The sequence below is a fragment of the Spermophilus citellus genome (genome assembly GCF_964194105.1).
Source record: "Spermophilus citellus genome assembly, chromosome: X".
Lineage (NCBI taxonomy): Eukaryota > Metazoa > Chordata > Mammalia > Rodentia > Sciuridae > Spermophilus > Spermophilus citellus.
Genome location: NC_138190.1, coordinates 5,357,289 through 5,383,782, shown reverse-complemented (window position 1 = coordinate 5,383,782; position 26,494 = coordinate 5,357,289). Strand labels below are relative to the sequence as shown.

The window sequence follows — 26,494 nt, the reverse complement described above, 5'->3', positions numbered from 1 at the left end:
CATGCTCAGCCTATTCTTATGGATCACCCATGTGGGAAACATTGCCTACATCTTAGTTCTGCCTCATTCCATTTGCCTCTGGACACTAGTGGTAAGTTATATTAAGGTGATTTTTCAAAAAGCTTCAGAAAATAAGGGAAACAGAGTCTAGAACATATTTTGCTGGAAGTGCTCAATATTTCTGCAAACCTTCATTATCTATTATAAATGATGCTCCTATTTTTGAAGATTTTCACAGAGTACCTCAAGAGAAATGCAAATTAACACTACACTGAGATACTTTCATCATTGAGGCTGGCAAAAATGCAGAAACTTGTTGATACATTCTATTGGCAAAGCCATGGAAAACAGAGACTTTACCCTGAAAGATACACATGTACAATATCAGGTGAAGAACTAGATAGCAATTACTATAAATGGATGCAGCAGACCAAGAAAGCTGTGATAATCTTCACAGCAGAAAAAAAGATAACCAGAGAGTATGTGCCCCCTGATGGAAGTACCACCACCTATAGAACATTGTTATGGACATTAAGAAAGAGAGAGAGATAAGAGGAAGAAAGAAAGGAAGTCAACCCTGAATCAGAAGCTGACCCTCAAATTATACCCATGTACATAAATCACAGGGAACAGAGGAATGTGTTCAACAATGCTCCAGGAATTCAAGCTGCAAAATCCAAATCAGGGAAGTTCTACAGGACAAGCAAATTACTTTCATCAACAAATAAGTTCTCAGGCAAACAAAATGGAGGAGGCAAGATGGAAAGACAATGTGTGGGCCTCAGATGAATCTGAACCCAAACAGTAGAGAACTAGGACAGTGTGGCTAGAGAAGGGATGCCTAACAAGTGGAGTATGAGTATTAGAGTTATGTTTTTAAAAGGAGTCCACAGATTTAGGAGAGGTAAATATCATCTAAATGTGATTCTGGAGTTTTCTTCAATAAGGGACCAAGAATTTAGGGGATGGGGCAGGATTACAAAATGAGCCAAGATTGGGATTAAATTTACAGGAGGGTTTCATTATACTATTTTCTCTCTTTTGTTTATCTTTGACATTTTCCATCATTGAAATATTTAAAAAATAAATAATACATACACACATGTATATATTCTATCATTAATCCAGAGACTATATCCATGGCCAGCTCCCTGCTACACATACTAACAACATATACAGATATTTTTTAAAATACAAAAGGTTCTTTTTTCCTCACTTGGACTCAAGCATAATGATGGATTTCCTTGCTAGCCAGGAAATTCACCAAGATAAACAAGTTAAATTTAAAATGTTATAAGCAGCCAGACTCCTGGTGAGGTGCTCTGGAAAAGAATACACTGGTGATTCTGGGAAGCAGAAAGTTTTCTGGAGGAAAATCTAGGGCCACTGCCTTAAATTGATGTTGGTAATAAAATAAGAGAAGCTCTACATTTATGTACTATTTGTACTTGTATTCAGGATTTCACAGTTGAGGTGTGGTAACCATATCTTCAATGCTTAAAAAGAGTTTTCAAAATTTCTCAATGAATAACATAAATTGAATGATTGAACCCAAAAAGAAATGCCAAATCTTCAATATCAAAAAAACAATGAGACTGTTTTCATCTCAAAGCCTATAGAACTCATAGAAAGGCTACCAGATTATTTTTCACTTACAAAGAGTTTTAAGAGTGATATAAATGTCCATGTGTTCTCTTCTTCCTGAGAGGTTGTGTCACAGAATCAAGTAAATATGCAGTGACAATGCATCTTCAAATGAGCAGAGGCAACATGCCTATTAAGCAAGGCCTTGCTCTGCAGCTCCTCTGGGGAAAGCTGCCTGGCCTATTGGCAGAACACATGGCAGGGGGTGGGCCCCTCAGGACCAAGGCCAGGTCCAGAGCCTTTACTGCCACTCCTCAGCCTCCCCAGGGGAGGGCGAGTGTTCCCTTGAGCTCTGACAGGCACGAGCAGCCTCCCCTTGGCAAAGAGCAAATTTATAATTGCTGTTCCCAAATGTGGGATCTTGCTAATGAAAGCAGAAAGAAAATACAAACTTTGCTCTTCTCTCTTCCAGGAGCACAACTCATACTCCATGTTAACTGTGGGGATCAAGTTAAATCTCTCTGTGCCCACTCCTGCTCCCCTACCCCATACATCTGGAGAAAAAGAGGTTGCCTTTTCCTATCCTTGATGACTACAACAGGTGGATTTACTTTCCAGCGAGGGGAACTGCCTTTCTCTTGGCACATTTCATTTTCTCAAGTATTCAGTTTTAAACTGACATTGTCAGATAGCCTTTGACTTCAATAAGGAAATGGAGCTGTCCAGAGTGATGGAGCCTAGGCAAAGGAGCAGGCACTGAGCCCAGGTGATCCCATACAGAAATCACAGCCAGCATGGAAAAGCACAAAGCTTGGATCTCCCATAAGCCTCATGGGTACTGTGTAGCCTCAGACTGTGCCTGAACCCCAGTCACCTTCCTCAGAGCTTCTGCAAGTGAGAATGAAAATGACAACCTCCAGCACTCACAATGACTAGTGTTAAAATGACATATTATCTATAAACATTGTAGGGTAATGAGAGAAACCTACTGTGGGGCCCAATGAAAGTAGGAAATCACCTTCCAATTCAATTAGACAGTTTGGGCAACTTGATGACCTATCAGATCAAATTACTTGCTTGCACTTATTCTTTATCAATCTCTTTAGCAGAAGTGACACAGGATGACACAGATACCACACACAGAAAAGCATCCTAGGAGGTGCTGGAGTTTCTGGAGCCTGACTGGACTGTCAGGGGTAAAATCACAATACTGGAAAAAGAAAATCACAGTGAAATCACAGTACTGGAAAAGAAGCTTCATTTGCTTAAAACTGAACTTTTTGGGGGGTGGGGAGTGGGGGTTGTACTACTAACTAGGGATAATTAAAAGAACCTCAAATAGTAGATCTAAAACACAGGAAAGAGCATGCAAACACAAGTGTAACAGCACATCAGAGTAACAACAGAGAAAGCAAAAAGTGGACAATGGCTTTAAAAGAATTCAGATCACTCATGTTAATAGGCTTATTAAAACCCACCTGCAGGGGGCATGGCAGTGTTTCTGAACAAACCATCATCTTTTAACAGCCCAGAGGGGCAGGGACAAGAAAGTCGAGCCCCTCTATGCAACTCCCCTTTCTTTGTATCTCCCCAGGTGCCTAGATGGCCTTAATGAAAAAACAGACACAAATGAATCCTGAACCAACCCAATCCTGACTAATTAAGGAGGTCAATCTTGACATAATGTTAAACAACAGGGTTTGCTATATCCAGTCTTCCCCTTTGAATAAGGTAGAGATAATTACATATGTCGTTCACATTCATTTATTACCTCCCTATAAAGACAGATACTGCAGTCATATTTGGTACACTGTTATTGAGCCTGTCTCCACAATGCAAAGCATGGCACATTGTTTGTCCTCATCACTATAGTAGCCATGTGGGTTCCTGCCTTTGATGAAGGCTGACTAGGTACAAGACCCTGGCACCACCCTCTGAACAATTTAGCACAGTGATCACTATTATGTATTCTGTGTTTATGATCCCCCCACACTAGATTCTTATTTTGAAGCCCCACCCCCAATATGAAAGTATTTGAAGTAGGGCCAGTGGAAGGTAATTAGGCTTAGATGAGGTAATGAGGGTAGGATCCCAATGATGGCATTAGTGTCCTTTCAGAAAAAGGAAGAGAGATCCAGAGCTTTTTCTCTGAGCCATGTGAAGACACTGCAAAAAAAGTGACCACATGAAAGTCAGCAATGAGGCCTGTACTAGGAATGAAGTCTTGGACTTTCAGTCTCCAGAACTGTGAAAAAATATCCATTGTTCAAGCCATGCAGTCAATAGTATTTTGATATAGCAACCTAAGTAGACTAAGATAATCACCATTTACAAATAAGAAAAGTAGGCTCAGAAAGTGTGAAGCACATGTCCAATTTTAGCCAGTGAAGCCAGGCTCTGAGTCAAGAGAGCACTCTTAGTCAACAAGCCAATAATACTCTCTTAACAAAATTAATCCTTTCAGACCATCATAATAGCCATTTGTAAAACAACAATGTTTGTTCATTAAATTTACTGATTTAATATAGCTCACTGATGGTAAGAAATTCACCTTGAAACTCTTGGTAGGGATAAAGTTAAAATTGTAAAGATGTGAACAGGAAGACTTGTAGACTGAGGGCTAGTTCTGTGATGATGGAAATCTATTGCCTATGCTACCCAATGAGTATCAACTAGCCCTGAGGTTCTCAACTGGGGGCACTTAGGAATATCTGCAGCCCTTTTCAATTGTCATAATGAGGGGTTGGGTGCTACTGGCAGCTATCAGGTAAAAGCCAGGGATGCTGTTCAATATCCTACAGTAACAGAATGATATTCACAAAGTGTGTTATCTGGTCCAAAATGTCACACTAGTGTCATGGTGCAAAAAAATGTGCACTAACCACATGTGACTACTGAGCACTTCAGACATGGCTACTGAGAATGAGAAACTAAATTCTAAATTTTTTACTTTAATTAATTTAAATTTTAGAATAAAAATTTTAAAAGAATAAAATTTTAAAAACCCAAATTCAAATGCAAATGGTCATGTGTGCCTTGGAAAGGAGAGCTATGAACATACAAATAATACATACAAATAAAGGTCTTCTTTTCTCAGTGTTTCCATTTAAAAGATTAAAGAATCTTTAAGAGACAGAGAGACTCTGATGTATAAGATTGGGAAAGAACAAGCATAAATAAAGGCATAAAAGCAAAGGTCATGAAACTTTGGGTACATGTGTCCAGGAGCCCAATTAGTCAAGACAACAGGAAATCACAGGCAAATGCTCTCATCTACACATGCAGGCAACTCACTCTTGCAGGGTCTCCACGCCCTTTTCTTTGTACTGTAGTTCTTGCTTCATCTGGGTCAGCTCTCGTTTTAATCTGGAAAGCTAAAGACAAATTCCATTTTCAAAAACAAGCTGTGAAAAATGGTTTCTATAGTTGTTATTTGCACTGTCATTTAAGTTTCTAATTTGCTTGCAATTTCAACGATCATCTATTCCCTCCATGAACTTCCATTTGCACACAGATAAAATCACCACCACTCTGGAAGAACCACCTTGCTTAGACACCAAAATCCCCAATTGCTGACAGTTCCCTACCCACGTGGGAAACCTGCATAATTAGCAAACTTGTAATACTTCAGTATCCTTCCTTCTACTTACTAGACCTAGGAAACTTTTGTTTCTAAAAGGTGGGTCTCTACTACCTGAAACTCAACTTCCTGCTAGGCTTTTCTAAACAGATTCTGGACTGGCTCTAGGACTACATAAATCCCAGGAGTTAGCCTGGAATTGTGTACTTTCACAAAGCTCTCAGGTATTTTTCTTAGCTATGCTAAAATTTGAGATCCACTACCTAAAAGATATATCCTGGTTCAGAGAATGACAGACCAGGAGAAGGAGAGGCCTCAATGTGTCCCCTGTGCTTTTTCACACATGCAACAAAAGTGACCCCTTCAGCCAAGCATGGTGGCACATGCCTGTAATCTCAGCAACTCAGGAGGTTGAGGCAGGAGGATCGCGAGTTCAAGCCAGTCTCAGCAGGTTAGCGAGGCACTTAGCAACTCAATGAGACCCTGACTGTAAATAAAATATTAAAAAGGGCTGGGGATGTGGATCAGTGGTTCAACACCCCTGGGTGCTAAATCCCTGTTACAAAAAAAAAAAAAAAGTCATCCTTCCTAGACAGCCAAGACAAAGGTCTGATGGGATAAAATGAGGTGACACTTGAAGCATCCAGGCATCACCAGGGAAGGAGCATCTGAACCCTTCTGGTCAAACACTGTAGCAAAATCCATCCCTCTAGGACTAGTCGCCCAGTAGAGAACAATAGTTGCTGAGGCTGCTAAGGGTCAAAGTTGGCACCCCTGTAGTCCAGAGAAGTAGCCTTATGAGACTGGGCCCTGATGTCACCATGTCTTCCCCAAAGCTGGTGAGTCCAGCCCCATGAAATACACAGGGATACAGGCTATCTTTTGTCAAGTGAGCTAAGGCTTCAAAATGAAACATTTTTCCTTTTATTGGAAAAAGTAGAAAGTAAAACAAACAAACAAAAAATAATAAACCAAGAAATTAAAAATCTTACTAAAACATGTTAGATACACTGATAACCACAAAATGGACCATGATTAATAATTTTACATAAAAAAGCATGTAGTGGAACAAGTCTCATCAACAGATGAATGAATAAAGAAAATGTGGTATATGTACACAATGGAGCTCTACTCAGAAAATCGATAGAACTGGAGAACATCATGCTAAGTGAAATAAGACGAAAGAAAAGAGAAAGAAAAGAAAGGGAAAGGAAAGAAAGGAAAGAAAAGAAAGAAAGAAGACAGACCCAGAAAGTCAAAGTGGAAGCTGGAGATTAAAAAGGAATAAAATCAAGGGGATCTCACAGAAATAGAAGGGAGAAAAGTAGAGAAGCAGCAGGGGATAAAAGATGAGAGAGGATAGGAGGTGAAGGGGAAGAAGTGGGGAATATAGTTGACCAAATTATGCTATGTGCATGCATGAATATATCACAATAAATTCCAATTTTATATATAATAATGCACCAATTAAATAAATAAAAGGAAGACCAATACAGTAGATGAAGGGGGTGAATGGAGGGAGGATGGAAGGGAAGGGGATAATACTAGGGATTAAAATGGAGAAAACTATGTTATATACATTTATGAATATGTCAAAATAAACCTCACTATTAGGTACAACTGCAATACACCAAAATTTTTAAAAAAGAGAAGAAGAATGTGTATGGTGAATCTAGTTGTAAAAATACTAGTTTTACTCACCCTATCCCGACGACTTGCTATTTCAGCTTTAATTTGGTGTGGGTCATACTTTGTATTTGTTGAATATCCTGAGAAGGCTAAATAGAAGAAAAATATTTTATTTTACAATAGATCCTTAAAATAAATAAATTCACACAAGAAACTTCTGATTTACCATATTAAATAATTAATTCTAAATATCTGATTTAAGTGGGCACTGTTTCCTAAAGAATTAATATTGCACAACCTCAAATCCTGAGGTTTGATTTTTTTTCATCAAGATTTTCTTCATGATCCCATATAGGAAAATATATGGCTGCAGGAAAATCACATCCTATTTATTTCTACTACAAATCTACTAGGGTTAAAAAACATACGTACACAAGGGGAAACAAGAGGTGATTATGGCATGGAAAGCTGTCCTATGTGCAGGTATAAGCAGTATGAACCCATTGTTTCTGTCTTTTCCAATATACATATATGGAAGTCACTGAAGGATAGAAGCAAAAGGTTAACTGTGATTATTTTCTGTGGTTGCATTTTGATTTTGTATTCATTTTCTTCACATCCAGATGAACAATTTTTGACACATTAAGAATTTATAAAATAAAAAAGGCAGATTTGTACTATGCCACTACTAGAACTACACTAGTCTGGCAAAGCTGAGGAAAGTTGCACCCCCAAGTTTTTTGTTCCCAAAAACTGAAATGAGGTACTCATGGTTTTATTCTAGTTGCTTATCATTGATGGATATTTAGCTTAAATATATCACATCACTCAATGCTTTCTTAAACAGTGCAGTGCACATGATTTAAATGCTTTTTACAGACACAGTGTCATTAGTATGAATAGCCAATACTCAGGGTGAATAAGCTCCACAGAGCTGTTTACAGGCTATGTGCTCTCTGCCAATTTCTGTCAGCACAGAGAACTGCACTTCTTTTCTAGTACTCCAGTGGCCAGAGCAGCCAGTGGCTGTTTCTCATTTCTACCACTCCTTCCATCTCTCTGCATAGCTTTTTCTTGATGTTTCTGGCTCCTTTCTTTTGGTGTCTGAAACTACAGGCTTTTGTATTATGGCAATTCGACTTCTATTCTCTTCCTCAGCTCATCTGTCTTCATCTGCGAGTCATTCCACACTAGTATTATCAGCCTCCTGGTTACTGTCCTTAATATCACCTGCTCAGAAAATCCATCAGCAGGGCCATAACCCCTTCTTTTACTTTTTTGGTTTGAGTACCAAAGGTTGATTGTCACACAGTTAACTTAGGTGCCTAGAACTATAACTTAGTTCAAAATCCTTTCCTTAAAGACAAGAATTAATAAACGGGATGGCTTCAAATTAAAAAGCTCTGCACAGCAAAGAAAACAATTAGTAATGTGAAGAGAACCTACAAAATGGGACAAAAGCTTTGCTAGCTACTCTTCCAACAGAGGATTAATATCTAGACTATATAAAGAACTCTAAAAATATAACACCAAAAAGTCAAATAACTCAACTAATGCATGGGAAAATTAATTAAACAGACAATTCTTAAAATAAAAAAATACAAATGACCAAGAAATATATGAAAAATATTCAACACTATTAGCAATTGGGAAATGCATATCAAAACTACACTAAAATTTCATCTCACACCAATGAGAATAGCAGTCATCAAGAATACAAATACTAATAAACACTGGAGAGAATGTGGGGGAAAAAAGGAATGCTTTTACATTGTTGGTGGGATTGTAAATTAGTAAAATCACTACAGAAATCAGTATGGAGGTTCCTAAAAGACTAGGCATGGAACTGTCATATGACCCAGCTATACCACTCCATAGCATTAGCCTAAAGAATTAAAGTCATCATACTACAGTGATACAAGCATACCCATGTTTACAACAGCACAATTCACAATAGTCAAACTATGTAATCAGCCTAGGTTCCATCAGAGAATGAATGGATAAAGAAAATGTGGCAGATATATACACAATGGAGTTTTATTCAGCCCTAAAGAAAAATGAAATTAGGTTATTTGTAGGAAAATGAATGGAACTTGAGACCATTATGTTAGATCCTCCCATAAGTCTAACAGAACCATTTTTAGAGTTTTAGGATTCCAGACCCCCTTTTTAACAGCATGCACTCTACAACATTTATAAAAAGTTCTTCCTCTGGTAAACATGTCTCTAATCTCAAGGTTTATGATAAAGACCAGACTGCCACCTTGGAACTTTCTTTTCTCTAGAGAGTTGAATATGCAGAGCAATTAAATAGCTTAAGGAGTTGGCTCCGGCATAAAATATTGCTTCACATGATATAATAATAAGGTTATAGTTTAGCTGGACCACAGCAATTTAAATTATTATACCTTGCTATTTTAGAGGCCCTTTCACATTTATTTCACCTATTTTCAAAAATCTTCATGAAAGGAAGATGATGATTATGCTTCCCCATTTTGTAGATTAAAAGACTGAATTTGTAATGACTTGATCTATACTATGCCATCATTCATAAAAGAATTTGTGTCTAGAACTCCTGGGGGATTATCTCTCAGTAAACACATGTACTCTACTACTGCCTCCAAGATTGAGGCTTGCAGACTAATATGTGGGGAAAATGCTGCAAGATCCATTTTTCTCCTGCCTGCTCCAACATGCTCATGTGAAGGAAAACAAAAGTCTGAACAGATTGACTGTAGCCTTTATCCTAACTCAGACAGCAGATGAGAAATCCTTTAGCTAGGAGCGAGGGAAGATAGTTTTTGTGGGATGGGCTTGGAGCCTCGGAAAGAATGTTGGCAGGACTGATGGCTGATAAGGTCAAGCCTCACCACCACCTGACCCAAGAATCCAGGGTGAGTCAGCACCTTCTCACTGGAGATAAGGCTGACTCTTTCCCAGGCACCTAAAGATACTTTCAGTGTATTGCTCCTGGCAGTCAGGATAACAAAGTCACATTCCTGCTGCTAGAAGGGACATACACAGTCAATCTAAACCAGTAGATCTTGACTCAGGAACCACCTGGGGAGCTTTAAAGAAACACGCAAAATATTGCCTCCCCCATCAAAGGCCAATTAAATAAATCTAGGGACAGCATAGGGCCCAGGTCTAGTAGTTTTTAAAAGCCCTCCAGGAAATTTGAACTTGCAGCCAAGGTTGAGAACCACTGGTTCTGCAAAGGGACAGAGAATCAGTACATTTTGCTGTGGGCCATACAGTCTGTGTTGAATATTCAATTCTGCTTTTTTCACTGCCATAGACAACAAGTGAGTGAATGGGCATGGCTGTGTTCCAAGAAGAAGTTATTTGCAACACCTGCATTGGACAGGATTCAGCCAGCAGAACTAACATAGTCTGCAAACCTGTAGCTCAGATTATAATTATACTCATACAAGAATTTTTTCCAGGGCTGGGGATACAGCACAGTTGGTAGAGTGCTTGCCTCACATGCACAAGGCTCTGGATTCAATCCCCAGCACCACAAAAAAAAATATATAAATAAGAATTTCTTCCAGAAGATCCTGAAAATCATCACATCATTTATCTGAATGCCAGATAAATGGCATATCTGGGTAGATGCCAGAGGTTTCTCAAGAATGAAGGAGTAACACTAGAAAAGGCTTCTGAGATAATGAATGCATTCTTCATTTAAAAAGAAGGCAGAGAGGTAAACATGTTGCAAAGAAAAATGGAGAAGAGAAATCTACAAAATAAAGCTGTAGAAAAATTATCAGGTGTGCCACTGAGAGAATGAGTCCATTGTGAACCAGTTTCATCCCAGTATTCTACAAAGCAGAAAATAGGACTGAGCACCAGGCAGTGAGCTCAGAGGCCCATAGAAATAGAGTTGGGATCTTGGTTCCTGGAGATTGTGCTCCAACTAATCCAGCAAAGCATCTGAATTTGTTTTGGTCAGGAGCAAAAAAGGTCAAGGCTTGGATATTCTTAGATACCAGATGGCTCAACATTGACACAAAATCTTTCCTCTCCAATGAATGGAGTTTTTTCTGGTGATTTCAATAGCTCAGGAGAAAATCTTTGAAGGGTATAAGTGAGATGCACTTCCTCTCCTCCACTCCTCCCCACACCCTTCTGCTCCAACATTAAAAATGGCTGTTTATCATTATTGCCTCATTCTCCCTTGTAATCAGCCATTAGGAATAAAGTGTGTTCCTTGCATTTAGTATATACCAACAGTGAGTACTTAATAAATACCTGTCAAAAAGTGAAGAAAAAGCTGAGTGATCCTACATGGGCCATGAGAAAGTCAAGAAGTAGAAAGTGCTCTGCTTTCCTCTTGCCCCTTTATTGTTGTATAATTGCCATACAACCTGTCCATTTATAACCAGCCTTTATTTTCAGATAACTTGAAAGAGAAGTTAAGCATTCTAAAAATGCAATCAGCTCTTTTGAGCTGCCTTATTTGTCTGGGAAATAGTACAGAGAACTGACAGCCATGAAAAAAACAGATCTGGGTTCAAATTCAAGTTCTATCATTTACTGGGTATATAACCTTGAAGAAGTAATTTAGTCGATTGATTCAGTTTCCCAAGATGATAGCAGAGGCTACAATGTGGAAAACATAACAAAGCATATGAAACACTACCTTATTGAATATTGTTTTCTTCTACTTCAAGTTATTATCAATGAAGAAGTAACAAAGTAAATCCAGGTGATATATAGTTCCCAGTACCAGAGCAAGGAGTCACCTCCCTGCTTCAGGTGATCAACTGGCAGTGAAAGAGATGGAGAGGCTGTAAGATCCAAGTAGCCAACTGGAGCCAGATGTGCTGTGGTACAGCCACAGCAGCTACCAACGTGGGCCCATTACCTCTGACATGGCTGTGCAAGCCATCTGTTAAATCAGCAATTCAAACCAACAGGATCACTGTACTGAACTTTATCCTGTGGCCAGAAAGAATTCATTTGAGTCATGACTATCAGGGTTTTCCTCATTGTAATCAGTTGTTCAGGTTAAACAACAGACTAAAAGAGCCTAGTAGGAGCCCTAGGGACAGAGCAATTTGATAAACCACTTGGATTAACTCCTAGATTCCATTCATAGTTGACTTTTTCCCTGGTGAGCTAAGAGGCCCCAGGAAGCTCCACTGGCATCTCTAGCCCTTTCATGAAAACAGACAGGCCTAATTCTGGCCTCCAAGGCAACCTATTCACATGCAGAAGGGACTCTGTCTACACCAAGACTTCACAGGTCAGCCAATGGAAACTGATGGGTATATTCAATTCTCAACACTGCAGAACTGTCAGTTTCCTCTACTGAAGAAGCAGACGCCACTTCAAAGACAGCGTCTTGAGTATTTTTACTGAGCATTAATAAAATTCTGTGGGGTACAGGAAGGAATGCAATTAAGTATAATTCCTTATTTGCCCAAACATCAAGAGCATAAAAAGGTGATGGAAATACAAAAACCAATCTTGCTGAATATCCCAGATCCATAGGACTCTAAGTACTGAATAACCTTACTCCACAGGCTCAACACTGCATTGAGTTTCCCCATCTCCACCTTCAGAGTGGCTGCTCTAAGGTTCCCCTATATCTACCTCTTCAAAGGTGTACAGTCCAGAGTGCCCACACTCCTTGAAGCTGAAATTCTGGCTGCACTGATTGTAGCTAGTACATAACACACACCACCTTCTCTTAACTCAATTCTTCTTTTTAATCATGAGAAAGAAAGTTCCTACCAAGTTTTTCTGATATGTACTTCTTCTGTTCCACTTTTTGAAAGATTGACTTGAGGGCCTCTTTGGGGACCTAACCAAACCCAAAACATAACAGATAAAGTGCCTAAGGGATATGGGAAAGAAACACACTATTAGGTTGAATCATAAGAAATAGCCAATATTCAATTTATTTAGCAAAAAAATGGCAATTTTGTTTGGTTTAACCTTGCTTCTGCCAAGTAGCTTTCTGAAAGCTGTATGAACTACATGATCTCAGAACCAGTTATAAGTCAATGTTTCAGCTAGGTGTGATGTTGAGGCATCAAGTCCAAGGGTATCTGTTCTTGAGATCACCAAGAGATACCACATGGTGGGCCATAAAAGTCATCTCAATAGATTTCAAAAGATTGAAATTTTAGCTTGGTTAGTCTCTGACCACAATGGAATTAGATTAGAAATCAATAACAACATGTTATCTTTTAAAATTCCCAACAACTTACTTTTAAAAATATACATATACATATATATTTTTAGTTGTGGATGAACTTTTATTTTTATGTATTTATTTTTTAAACCCAGTGCCTCACACATACAAGGCAGGTGCTCTAACACTGAACCACAACTCCAGCCCCCAACAACTTACTTTTAAAGAACCCATGGGTCAAAATCTAAATCACATAGAAATGAAAACATATTTTGAAAGGAATAAAAATTTTAAAATATAGTAATGTATGGATTGAATTAAAGAGAGCTTCAAGAATTTGCACCTTTAAAGGCTATGTGAAAGACTAAGGTCTAAATTCAGTGATCTAAGTTTCCACTTTAGGAAGCCAGAAAGGGAAGAACAAATTAAAGATAAACTAAGTAGAAAGAAGGAAATAAAAAATAATAAAAATCAATAGAAAAAAGACAAGAGGCAGAGGGGGAAAGAAAACCAAAAGCCAGTTCATTGTAAAGATAAATAAAATTGACAAAAGTTTAGTTACACTTATAATAAAGGAAAAGAAGACAGACATTATTAATATCAGGCATGAAAGAGGATTCACACCTTGTATCCTACAGAGAGTCAAAGGATAACAAGGGGAGACTACGAACAATACAGACTTGACAGCTCACATCATAGTTTGACAAACTCCCTATGGGCCAAATCTGGCTTATTACCTGTATTTATACTTTAATTGGAACACAGCCAGACACATTCATTTACATGTTGTCTCTGAGTGCTTTTGCCCAATAACAAAAGTATTGAGTAGTGGAGACTAAGATCCAGTAGCCCACAAAGCATAAAATAGTCACTACTGACTCTTCATAGAAAAGTTTGCTGAGTTTAAGATTAGATAAAAAGAACAAAACCTTTGGAACATACAAATACCAAAACTGATTCAAGAGGAAAAATTTTAAAAATCAACCCTATATCTATCAAAGGTATTGGACTCTATAGTTAAAAACATTACCACAAAAAACTCCAAGCCTTTGTGGCTTTTCTGATACATTCTATCAAACGGTTGAGAAAACATTAATATTAATCCCATAAAAATTCTTACAGTAAATTGAAGAGAAAACTTCTCAATTTATTCTATGAAGCTAGCATTACTCCAATATGATAATCAGAGAAAGGCATTACATGAAAACTATGGAGAGAAGAAACCAGTCCATAAAATTCTGCACTGAGCTGACCTATCACCTTTTCATGGAAAGTTTAAAAAAAAAAACTTGCATGTACTGGGGTCCTAATTAGAATGAGATATATTATAAAAAATGCTTGTGTAACTATATAAAAATGGATTCTATTGTCATATATAACTAAAAAGAATCAATAAAAAACTTTCATGAACCAATATCTGAAGACCAGGAGATAAGGTGACTTTGAAGCAACACATCATTATACCTGAGTTGCCTCCATTCCCTCAAGGCACATGGTAAGAAAGACATCTTACATTCCTATTACAGAGGCAAAACCTTGCCACTGTCCACAGTTTCTATGCTTCTTTCACCTTTGACAGTAGTGCAATAAAAAGAGCACAAGACATGTGGCCCCTTGGCGTTTATTCCATTCTGACTTGCAACACAGAATAAAGCTATGATCACATCTTTTATGTTCAAAGCTTGGTCACCAGAGCCAAACACCTGATAACATGACAACAATGTCACACATAGATACTCCTGTGTGTCACTAGACTTAGGTTTTGATTAAATAAAACTTAGTGGTACTAACTTCATATATTCTCTCCAAGTTCAAAGGCCCCCAAGACATGGTAGCCATGCATGCCTGCAGTGGACTATTGAGTGTGACAATTCTGTTGGGAAGGGATTAGCTTGAGCAGTTACCATCAGTTAAAAAAAAAAAAAGGATTTGGTTTCTGAGACCAGACCTGGTTCTTTCCATCCCTGAGCACCCACTAAGCACTAATGAATGGGAGCTCATCTCTGGTAGCCTCTGAAACTAAGGAAGCATTCCTCTGAAGAACAGTAGGGTCCAGCTGGGGATATAGCTCAGTTGGTAGAGTGCTTGCCTTTTGTACACAAGGCCCTGGGTTCAATCCCCAGCATCACCAAAAAAGGGGAAAAAAAGCATGAACAGTAGATACAGCCATTTACTTTGGGGTCAGATTTCTCTGATTCTTTGGGTTAGACTGGTTCCTTCTCCTTCAGTGTACTGCCCAATAAAGACTAAAGCCCAGGAAAGGCCTCCACAGACAGACAAGAGCTGAGCATGCCTGCAGACTCCCAAATCTTCCCACCCAGGAATAAGGGAATCATTCCCCAAGAGGTCACTCCAGACAAGCAATATTAAGTTGCAATATTTGAACCAATATCTGAAGACCAGGAGAAATATGACTTGGAAGCAACATATCATTATACCTGAGTTTCCTCCATTCCCTCAAGGCACATAGTAAGACAGCTATTAAGTGCACTGGTCTCTGAGTGAAGTGTCTTCAAAACTGACAATCATGAGACAGGAGGTTGTCTCATAGCATGACCTGAAATTTTGTTAGCTCATTTATTTTTCAATTTTCCCACCTGAATGTAGCTTCATGAGGAGAGGGACCTTTCCTTTCTTAATCACCACCATATTTTAACATCTGAGCACAAAGTGAGTATTTGATAAATATCCATTAGCTAATAGTATGAGATTGTAGCCTTTACAAAGCCATCTTGCCCGAGTAAAGTTGGTTGTTTGCAGATAACTTAGCAGGGAGATGGCTTTTAAAGTCACATGCATTCAGTGAAGGGAACAAGTCAACTCACAGCTAGCATACGAGCGGCTGTCATCCTCACACAGTTTGTGCAGCTGCTGGTATTCCTCCTGGGCCAGCTCGAACCGCTGTTGCTTGATCTGGTATATTTCTTTCTTGGCATTGAGAGCCTCCTGGGCTACAATTAAATACTCCTTCAACATCCGTTCCTGCTCTCGCCTCCACTGCTCTCTTGGATCCTCAATCTGGGTAAGCTCTAAAAGGAAGATGATAAGGAAATGAGTGTCTTGAGGGTAACATCTGTAGGTTGACCAACAGTCATGCATTATGCTACTAGTCAATATGAAAATTAACTAATTATCAGGATGAACATTGTGAAAGGTTTCACATCATGAAACTTTCTGAAGTTTGGAACACCTTCTACTTATATTTCCAAAGTTCAGACAAAAAGAAAACTCTACAGATATGAAATAGTTCAGTGGAGGAGGAAAGACAAGACGATCCTTTCATCAATAAAGACCATACTTTAAATAAGTGCCCAAGGAGATGCACCCAAATGAGTTCAAAACTGTTAATGGATATTTGTATAATGGATAATTACAATGTTCTTCTCACTGACTTCTTCACCATGAGATGTGAAAAAGTCAGTGAGAAGAACAGTCTTCACATGGGATGTGTAAAAACACTACTGTCCCCTGCTTGACTTGCTACTCTTTTCCTTTTCTCATTCCCCTCCCACGCACAATTCCCCACATTTCCCACTCTGCAGGCTCTTGAAAGGGCCCACATCTACCTCTGGCTCCAACTCCTATCTTGAGCTCCAATTTTTTTATTCCCAGCTGCCTCCTAAATGCATCTCCTTCTTGTCAGACCCATAGTAATTCTTTTTTTTTTTTTAAAGAGAGAGTGAGAGAGGTGGAAAGAGAGAGAGAGAGAGAGAGAGAGAGAGAGAGAGAATTTTTTTTTAAAGAGAGAGTGAGAGAGGAGAGAGAGTGAGAGAGAGAACTTTTTTAATATTTATTTTTTTAGTTCTCGGCGGACACAACATCTTTGTTGGTATGTGGTGCTGAGGATCGAACCCGGGCCGCACGCATGCGAGGCGAGCGCGCTACCGCTTGAGCCACATCCCCAGCCCGAGAATTTTTAATATTTATTTTTTAGTTCTCGGTGGACACAACATCTTTGTTGGTATGTGGTGCTGAGGATCAAACCCGGGCCGCACGCATGCCAGGCGAGTGCGCTACCGCTTGAGCCACATCCCCAGCCCAAGACCCATAGTAATTCTGAGCCAGTCATCTGAAGCACAACTTGTTCTCACACACTGCCCTTTCACTACCAGAAGCAAAACCAAACTAAACAACTCACACCATGCACTGCTTCCCTCTCTCGATGAGCAGTATCTAGATCTATCTACTTAGCCAACCTGGGAATCCAAATTGAGTATCATCCTCAAAGAACTTGTGCTCTTCTCCCCCTAACCCCCAGAATACTCTAAGGATTATCAAGAAGTGGTGATTCCTACTGCTGAATACAATAATGACTGACTATATGCCCTTTTCTCTGTCTCCCCTTACTTCAATCAGGGCCTCACAATCTTCCCCCATAGTCACTCAGCTTCTTGTCTCATGCCAACAAAGCCCATCCTCAGTGCACTTACCCACATTACCTTCCTAACTGCTGCAACCCTCTTTCATATGTACCTCTTCTAAAGTACAAAATCCAGTATCCACAGCATGAGTTCCAAAACTCGTTTTCTAGCTTCATCTATCTCTATTTTGTGTCCTTTTCCTCACAAACAACCTCTGTACAGACAACTTTTCCAAAATCACCAGATGTGCCTGACTAGCTCATTGGTGCCTGTGTTTATGCTGCTTCTGTCCTCTCTGCTCACCAGGGCAGCCTACCACCTTCCAACACTCATTGCAAAGGCCTTCTTTTTGAAGCCTTCTCTGGCTCTCCTGGTCTGTGTCTCTCCTCTGCACAATTGACAATGCCATTCTAACCACCTGTACCAGTTGGCACATACTTATTTCTATATTTTCTGCTTCACAGGTAAATTATGAACCCTGGACAGCAAAGGTTCTGCCTTAGGCTTTATATCCCCAGGATCTTCTCTCAATTTAGAGAGTGGAAAGATATTAGGTCATAAAAAGGAATGAAGTACTGACATGTGCTACAAAATAGATAAATCTTTTTTTTTTTTAGATAGGAGTCAAATTTGTATCTCCTTTTTTTAAAAGAGAGAGTGAGAGAGGAGAGAGAGAGAGAGAGAGAGAATTTTTAATATTTATTTTTTAGTTCTCGGCGGACACAACATCTTTGTTGGTATGTGGTGCTGAGGATCGAACCCGGGCCGCACGCATGCCAGGCGAGTGCGCTACCACTTGAGCCACATCCCCAGCCCCCCCAAAAATAGAGAAATCTTGAAAGAATCATGCTAAGTGAGAGAAGCCAGACACAAAAAGCCATACAGATGATTCCATAGATATGAAATGTCTAGAATGTACAAATTCACAAGGACAGAAAGCAGAAACAGCTAGCAGAGACTAGGGGAGAGGGCAATACAGAATGACTGATTAATGAGGATAGCTTTCCCGTTGGGCTAATGAAAGTGTTTTGGAACTAGCAGAGATGACAGTTGCATAATATTATGAATGCACTAAATGTTATTGAACTGTTCGCTTTAAAATGTTCATTTTGTGACCTGTGAATTTCACCTCAAAGTGGTTAGTAAGGTAAATTTTATGCTATTCTTGTTTTGCCATCCACACAAGTGTGCTTGCTAAATGTTCCAAAGCAGGTTCTCTTGAAAACATTATCCCCATCCACCTTCCTGCCTATACCCCTAATCAGCCCTTCACACTGCCACCCCAGGCTCTTAGAAAGCCTCTCTAGGCCTTGAAAGCTTATATGGGTAAAGATAAAACAAAGCAAAAAAAACAAAAACCAAAAACCAGAGTCTGGCTTTAGCCCCAGAGTTCAGATTCAATGGGACTGGGGTGGGGCAGAATCAGTACTTTCGTAATTGCCCGGATGTTCCTGATGTTTATTCAGCTGCATGACACCCTGAAGCCAGCCAATGGCATTGTTCACAGTGTTCCAGTGCCCTGGAGGATCTCAGGAATCTTGAGGGTATCAACCCATAGCCTCTCTGGTCCCTCACCCCACCTGCATAGTTCAAATGTTAATATTTGATTCCTTAGATCTTTGCTTTAAAGAGTTTTAAACCTGTGTCATCAAGAGTTGGGTTCCTTGAAGGTCTCAGATGAAGGAGGTGATGTGACCCCAGAGCTGCTTTCATGCTCACTCACTACCCCCCACATGCTAGGTCATCCTTTATGTTCCTGGTGGCTGGAAGAAAGTCCTTGGTGGCTATTTTCTTTTAGGGTCCATGGCCACTTTTAGAGTGTCAATCTTTGAGGGTGAAGAATGGGTCTTACTTTCTTAGGCGCCCAGGGCCTAAAGAGAGTGGGCAGTTCAAAGGTGTTCTATAAACGCTTGCTGTGATTCAGTGAGTGAGCGGGCAAGAAATGTCATGGTAAACAAGGGGCGCTGGTGGATAAGTGCTGAGTTTACAAGAAAGACGGGCCAGAACAGGTCCTAGGCCACAAGAGCAGCAGGCAGACTTTCTGGAAATGTTGTATAAGGCAAATGTCTATACCATTTGGTGAGCATCTATACTTACTTAGGCCCAGGAAGGAGAAAGCCTGGTGGTACAGCCATACTGCCCAGTCCCATAGCATAGTAGTTTCACAGAATGAGAGGGTTTTGGCTGTCAGGAACTGCCTCTTACTCTATCAGCTGAGAGGGCCACCCAAGATAGCCATATTCACCCAAACACATAGCCATGAGGTGGCAAGCCAATTGAGTGCCACTGGAAGAACAGTCTTCAGCTGGGGCCTCTCAACTTCTCTTCTTCCAGGTACCTTACTCTATCCAGTGGGTGGCAGATCCACCTAGAAACTCTCCTGCCACTTGGATACCTGCATGGGAGGCCAGTGGGGCCAGGACAATATTTATTTTCTGTTTCCAATCATCACTGGACAGTTTTTGAATAATGGCTACAATTGTACAAAGCTTAGTGCCAGGAATTGGAAAGCCCACTGCCTGACAGTGTCATTCAATATCTGAGACAAGAAGGCTCACAACCTTGAAACATCATGGGCAATTCAAAACTCAGGAATCAACCCCAAAGAAACCAGCCCAGGTTAATCATACTAAGGGAACATGAGGTACCACAGGACTGGAGAGGGAAAGAATATCAAAATCCATCATGCATCTTCAGACCCACACTTAATAAACTGAAAGAAAAAGCAAGGCAAGGGAAAACCATGCTTCATGTCCCCTTCATGTCCCCAGTAGTAATATGACAATGATAGAAACACTGAAGGGAGCTAGAATGAAAATAGGAGTGAGAAATGGAACCCTAGTTGGGATCAGTTCTAGAAAGGCTAATGAAGAAGCAGAAAGCCAAGAGTGAGGGTGGAGAATGGATGTAGAATGACATGGAGCCTCTGTATCAAGGTTTCCCTTCTTTGGCACTATTCCCTCTGTTGGGAGACCATCCTGTGCACTGTAGGATGTTTAGCAGCACTCCTGATCTCCACCCACTAAATGCCAGCAGCACCTCTGTTAGGCACAACTATTGTGAATGCCTCTAGGTACTGCCAAATGTCCCCAGGGGACAAAGATCACCCCAGGCTGAGAACCACTGCTCCAAATAGTTCTACAAAAGACACTGGCAAGATCAAAGACCTGTCACCTTTACACCATTTTCTCCTTTCACACATGAAGATCAAAAGGTTTGGTGTGTTAAAGCAACCACTTGGGCACTTGCTGTTCCAGGAACTTGTTAAATTCTACTTTGCAATAAACCTTTCCATTATGAGAGGTATTTCTGATTCCAGATTGCCTGGGAAATTTATTACTTATACTAAATATTAAAACCCTGCATTAAACTTATTATATTCAGTCCTCAGCAAGACATAAGTAACACATAGCTAACTGCTTCATGCACTGAGCACTCAGTTAATGAAAACTTCACATTATATTTATAAAATCCATTCCACATTGCATCAGATGGTAACGATTGTTTTGCTTTACAAAACAACATTTTAGCATTTTTTGAGATTCAACCTGAACAATCATTTACATGTAATGATGGCAAGTGTGGCACTCTACTTACTATTTATGTGGTCCATATAATAAATTCCAATTTGTTTATCATATACAGTTTCCCATCCTAAAGGAAGTTCGTCCCCAACACAATCGGCAAAGGTCAATGGCTTTGTTATCCTGCAAAATAAAATTATGAAAACAAATTTGAAAGTCAGGTTAGTTTTGTATAGCTCCGTTGATTCTAGAATTAGTTTTAGAACAAAATTATACATTATCTTATCTAATTGACTGCTTTTGCCACAACTATTTGGTTGGAAAATAAATTCACCAGCTTTGCGTAAATAACAATGTTAGTAACACTTATAATTAAAAGCATTACTATCTCAAAGTGCACTTTAAATACCAGCAAAAACAGATATTGACAGTTATCAACAAAACAGGTAAAACAAGCATCTTCTTCCACACAGTCTATTAATGAGGCCATGACAATGGAATGTGACTCTTCCAGAATTGGAGAGCACCCATGCTCTGCTCTCACTCCGTGAGAAATGCTCTCTCTTACAACTTTCAGTTTCCATCCAGCACACATGAACACCAACTTAAACCTATGCACAATGCACTTGAAGCATTTTCACTACCCATGGTCATAAGTTAATGAACCAACATCAACCATCAAGCAAACGCAGAAAGTCAAGCAAGGTAACAGTACAATGAGATGCCTTCTGAGCACTTCCTGCACTATAAGAATCAGAAATTTCAAAGGATCATTTTTCGTTTTTCTCGAGAAAAAACAGCAAAAGCACATTGTCTACAAACTTCTCTTCTTGAGGGAAATCTGATTAAGGAAACCTGGGCTTGACAAGAGAGAAAGTAAATTGTTTTTCATGGATTTCTTTGGGCAGAGCTTCCCCCTCCCCCACTGCCTTGATCATGTTGATTGACAAGATGGTTTTAGGGCAGCAGCTGTTGTATAAAACGGGACACACCTATAATTGTCTGAGTCTGGGCAGCTATCTCTTTGGTTGTCTCTATAAATGCACACTGACTGGTATGCATGGGAATCCGATAACCTAAATTTCACAAGCTCAACCCTCCCACTTCTTCTGTTCAAGTCCCTGGCCCCGGGAAAATGAGACATCACACCCACAGCCAGGCCTCACAAACTAAATTTTGAATATATGATTTTCCCAAACTGGTTGGACCACAAGGCTATTTCTCCCAGTAGCACTGAGAAATTGATAAATATTATCAGAACAACTCTGATTTTGATCTTCATTTAATCTTAGTTTTAAATATATGATTTTAAGAAGTTAACATCAATATAAAAACAGAAGTATCCAGAAGGGAAAATTGACTATACACATCCTCCCATATATGATACACTAAAAAAACCACATCACAAGATAAACTACTGCATACTCTGTCTTATCCCTTGACACTGACATCTGTAGCAGGATTCCCTTACCGATTGGGATGGTGACATGGTGATGTGGTTCCAAGCCAAGCAAGTAGCAGCAGAGTGTTGTACATGAATAAAGTCCTAAATTGGACCAAATCACAGCAAAAATAATCCTACCTTAACTCAAATTGAGTCCTGAGCATATCACTGCCATTCCAGCATAATAATATTCAAGAATAGGCTTAGAAGCTGGGCATGGTGGCACACTCCTTGTAATCCCAGCAGCTCAGGAAGCTGAGGCAGGAGGATCATGAGTTCAAAAGCCAGTCACAGCAATAATGAGGCACTAAGCAACTCAGTGAGACCCTATCTCTAAATAAAATACAAAATAATGCTGGGGATGTAGCTTAGTGGCCAAGTGCCCCTAAATTCAATCCTCAGTACAAAAAAAACAAAAAAGCCTAGAGAAAAATGACCAAAAGCAAGCATATACTAAGCATACTTACATACAATGTCATTTAATCAACAAATATAAGTGGGAACCCCATCCTTATGGCACTTCTGAGCCTAATTCATTTACTTTACAATTCAAGTGATACTTCTGCCATTTTGGTGAATTTCATATTGGCTTTATGTAGAAGCCCTAGCCACCATCTTTACCACAACCCATGAGACTCCAAGTGAGAACTATCCACACAAACCCTTCCAAATCCCACACCACAGAAATCATGTGAGACAATACAACCAAAAATTTCTGGTGACTTATCATGCAGCAATAGAGAACTGGTGCCTAAGCCCCTCACAGTCCATCAGACATGGAAAAGACATCAATGGTGAGGGTGCAGGCTGTCATCTAGCAGCAGGCATTGAAATGCACAGAGCACATTTAGTCCTATTCAAGAATATTAAAATAAATCTACACCACTCTTCTGACTTATCTACCAGAATGTCACATTCTCAAGATGTCCAGATAGTTGTGGCTTCATTGAAGATAAACAAATCCTGGTACAATTTTCAATAACAGCATCAAAAATGCTTTGATTTGTATATGTTATGTATGACTATATAAACAGATCCCACCATTATGAACAATTATAACACACCAATAAAAGCATATGGAAAAAACGTTTAGATTTACTTCCCTAATTACCCAAAATGTTTATGAGACAGGGACTTTGTGGTTTTCTCTTGCACAACATATACTATCATGAATATTCTAAACTATATTAATATAAAAATGATGTTTTTCTCTCAAGAAAGGTGTCAGTGGGTAACATTACATCAGCAATGAGTAAATTTCCTCTTATAAGTTATTCAGTTTCAGAATCTATTGATCACATCTCTACAATGAGAAGAGTTGAATATTAGAAGGGCACTGCCTGGGGTTTGGAACACTGGCGTTCTTTTGGTGTTAGCTTTTCAGCAAGGGGTGTTTCTGGCTATTGTTGGTTAAAAAGCATGGTCTTGCATTGTCAGCGTAAGGCTAGGAACCACCTACAAGAGATATCAGGCTTGGCTGGGGGATAACCAGTGCTCCGAGCAAGGCAGAAAGCTTCATCCTAGAAAATGTCAAGATCCTTTTTCTTGCCAATTATCATCCATTCACTTTAATGGAGAGACTAATGCCCAAAGACTCTTCCTCAAGCCAAGCTGCTCTGTGCAAAGGTGCATAGCATTCAGTCTGCCAAGTTCCCTGGGCTGGTACTAAAGTCTTCCCCAAGCCCATACAAAGTTTCTAGCTCATTCTACTTTTTCTCCCTATCACTCCCCCCACTCCATATACCCACACAATCTGTAGATAGGTCTGTTCATCTGCCCCCCCCCCCAAAACATAACATTCATTCTAGTCTGAGCATCTTGTCCTCAGCCTTTCCTGGGCCTGTGGATAGGCTTCCAATACCCCTGTCATTCCCAATTCCCATTTGCCCTGCAAAGTCCAGCTCAATTCTCTACAAATTATCAATAAGGTTTTGTCTGACTCCCAAACTCCTACTGTCTCCACTGTGTGGGAGCCACTTCTGTTTTCATGTTACTGTGCCCATCAGGCACAAAACACCACTCCTAATCATGTTTATTAAATTTGTGCACACCCTCCACTTAAATGAATGTTAGCTGTTTAGCCTCCTCACTCAACCAGAACCCAGCAGTGATCTCACAAGGGAAGGAGGCTTTTGAAACAAACAGCCTAAAGCACATTTGCTTTACTCCTTGTTGAGAAGCCACAGCCACCGTGGCCCTAAATACACACATGCCTCCAATTTCAGACAATTTACCCTTTTGTTTGAACTACACTGACCCCCTAAATTGACCCTCAATGCCAGATTCATGCTTCTAGGCATTTCCCAATGGACCCAATATCCAGACCTTTGTTTGGAAAAAAAAAGTTTGGCAAGCTAAGGCATCTTTAGGTCTGTTCAGCACCATGTGGGCACTTCTGACAATTTTATTGCATGGTTTTCAAACTGTCATTTCATAGAAACAGAACTTTCTCAGGGCAGAGACAGCATGGACCGCAAGGAGAGGAACTACAAAAATTTATAACAGCTTGGGTTACATATGGTTTAATGCATTTTGTTTGTATTATTTTATCAAAATGAATGGAAAATGATACTGCTAACATTAGCAGAGAGGTTTATGAACTTTATGCAATTAAGAAAAAAGTGGAAATTGCTTGGTATGTGAAAAGGCTAAAACCTTAGATAGCATCCAGACTAAGCTGAATCCAAAAAGAAAAAAATAAAAGTTTAATGGAACTTAACAAAAAGTTAGAAACATGTCAAAGACAGAACTGGAGATATTTTAAATCTTTCTCAGCTCTCCAACTTCCCCCAGTGCAAGTATAAGTCTTTCAGCTTTCCCATATTAGTTACATAGTATATAGAAAAAGGGGAATGGTAATCTTGTAACTTATTTCTCTTACAATAAAGCAAAAGAGAAAAATTAGAAGCAGAAAGAGACACATTATTACAAGCAGTCACACAGAGAAAACAGTGGCATATTAATATGTGGAAAGAGACAGGAAAACCACAAACAATAAAACAGGGGAACTCAAACTACCAAAGGCCATTTAGTAAAAGATGGGAAAAAAAAACAACCCAGACACCTCAGCCTCTCCCAGACCCTCCTCTATTACAGCACCACCCAATAATTCATACTCACAAAGACCACCATGAATTTATTTATGCCTCCTTTTTTCACACTGGTAAAACTGGTATTTATTTATTTGTTAGTATTTCAAATTCAACCAATCCAAAATTTGATTTCATAGTTTCTGCTTAAGATTAATTCTTGATACTTTACAAACAGGATCAAACCTATATCTTTAGTCTGATCTCCTATCCTTCTCCCCATATATTCTTAATTTTAATGCCCAAAGCTGTGTTTGCATTAACCAAAGCTGTGCGACTTCTAATTCTGCAATTGTCACTAGGGAAAACATCTTGTATTTTTATAAATGTAATTGATTTTTTATTATTATTTGCATTTGCCAGTTCAAATGCTAAGCACATTTAAAAATCAAGGAAAAACTAAAAAGAAAAAGCACTTTGCTCTATGCTGTTTCTCTGCTCCATTTCATCCAACTGTGATGGGATTTCCCACATTGATACTTCCTCCTCCCCTTTGCATAGAGGTAAGATCATGTGAGTTCTATGCTTTCCATCACTCCCATTCACCTCCCCCAGATTAGGCCTATCAGTATCTAAGCCTCACTTTTTAAAAACAGGGATAAGTGGATTTGCAGGGGGTGGGGGCTGTCAGGGATTCCCAAAGTAGAACATTCTGGAATAGATTAGATGATGTGGGCTGTCTCTCATTTCTGATCTCTGATTTCTGAAAGGGAACAAAAAGATTAGGCAAGATAATTTAAGCAAATAAATGAGCAAAATCAACTTGTCTTCTTAAAAAAGCATGGTTTAGGCTTTTAACTTGGAAGACACTTTTTTTCTTTTCAAAATAATTTAAAAACTTCCTTGTTAAGTACACAGTGAAGTATTGCTGGTGCCCAGGCAGGGCCACAGATGGGTAAAGGATATGAACTAGGAGACAGGTGCCTGAGGAAGGGAGGAGGAAGGCATTCAGGCTTAAAGCCTTCACAGTGGTATTTCTCCCAGGTCTGTCTTCACTCACAGGAATGCTACCCCAGGTTCTTGAGTTCTTATCTCCCCCAAAATTTGATGCTAGACTCTTTCTGCCAACTCTATCCCACAATCATCATGCACAGACTTGGGGTGGGGGTTGAATTACATGAAGTTTTGGAAATGCACA

General features: G+C 39.5%; 1 protein-coding gene across 1 annotated transcript in view; it reads right to left on the bottom strand.

The window, feature by feature from the left end:
* WWC3 (WWC family member 3) overlaps positions 1-26,494 on the bottom strand; it is a 112,266-nt gene that overhangs the window by 49,228 nt on the left and 36,544 nt on the right. The window contains exons 2-5 of the mRNA XM_081276922.1: positions 20,897-21,006; positions 15,764-15,967; positions 6,866-6,942; positions 4,879-4,958 (exon numbers count right to left, since the gene is read on the bottom strand). Of these exons, the coding sequence (XP_081133048.1) occupies positions 4,879-4,958; positions 6,866-6,942; positions 15,764-15,967; positions 20,897-21,006 (471 nt within the window). The remainder of the gene's footprint in view (positions 1-4,878; positions 4,959-6,865; positions 6,943-15,763; positions 15,968-20,896; positions 21,007-26,494) is intronic.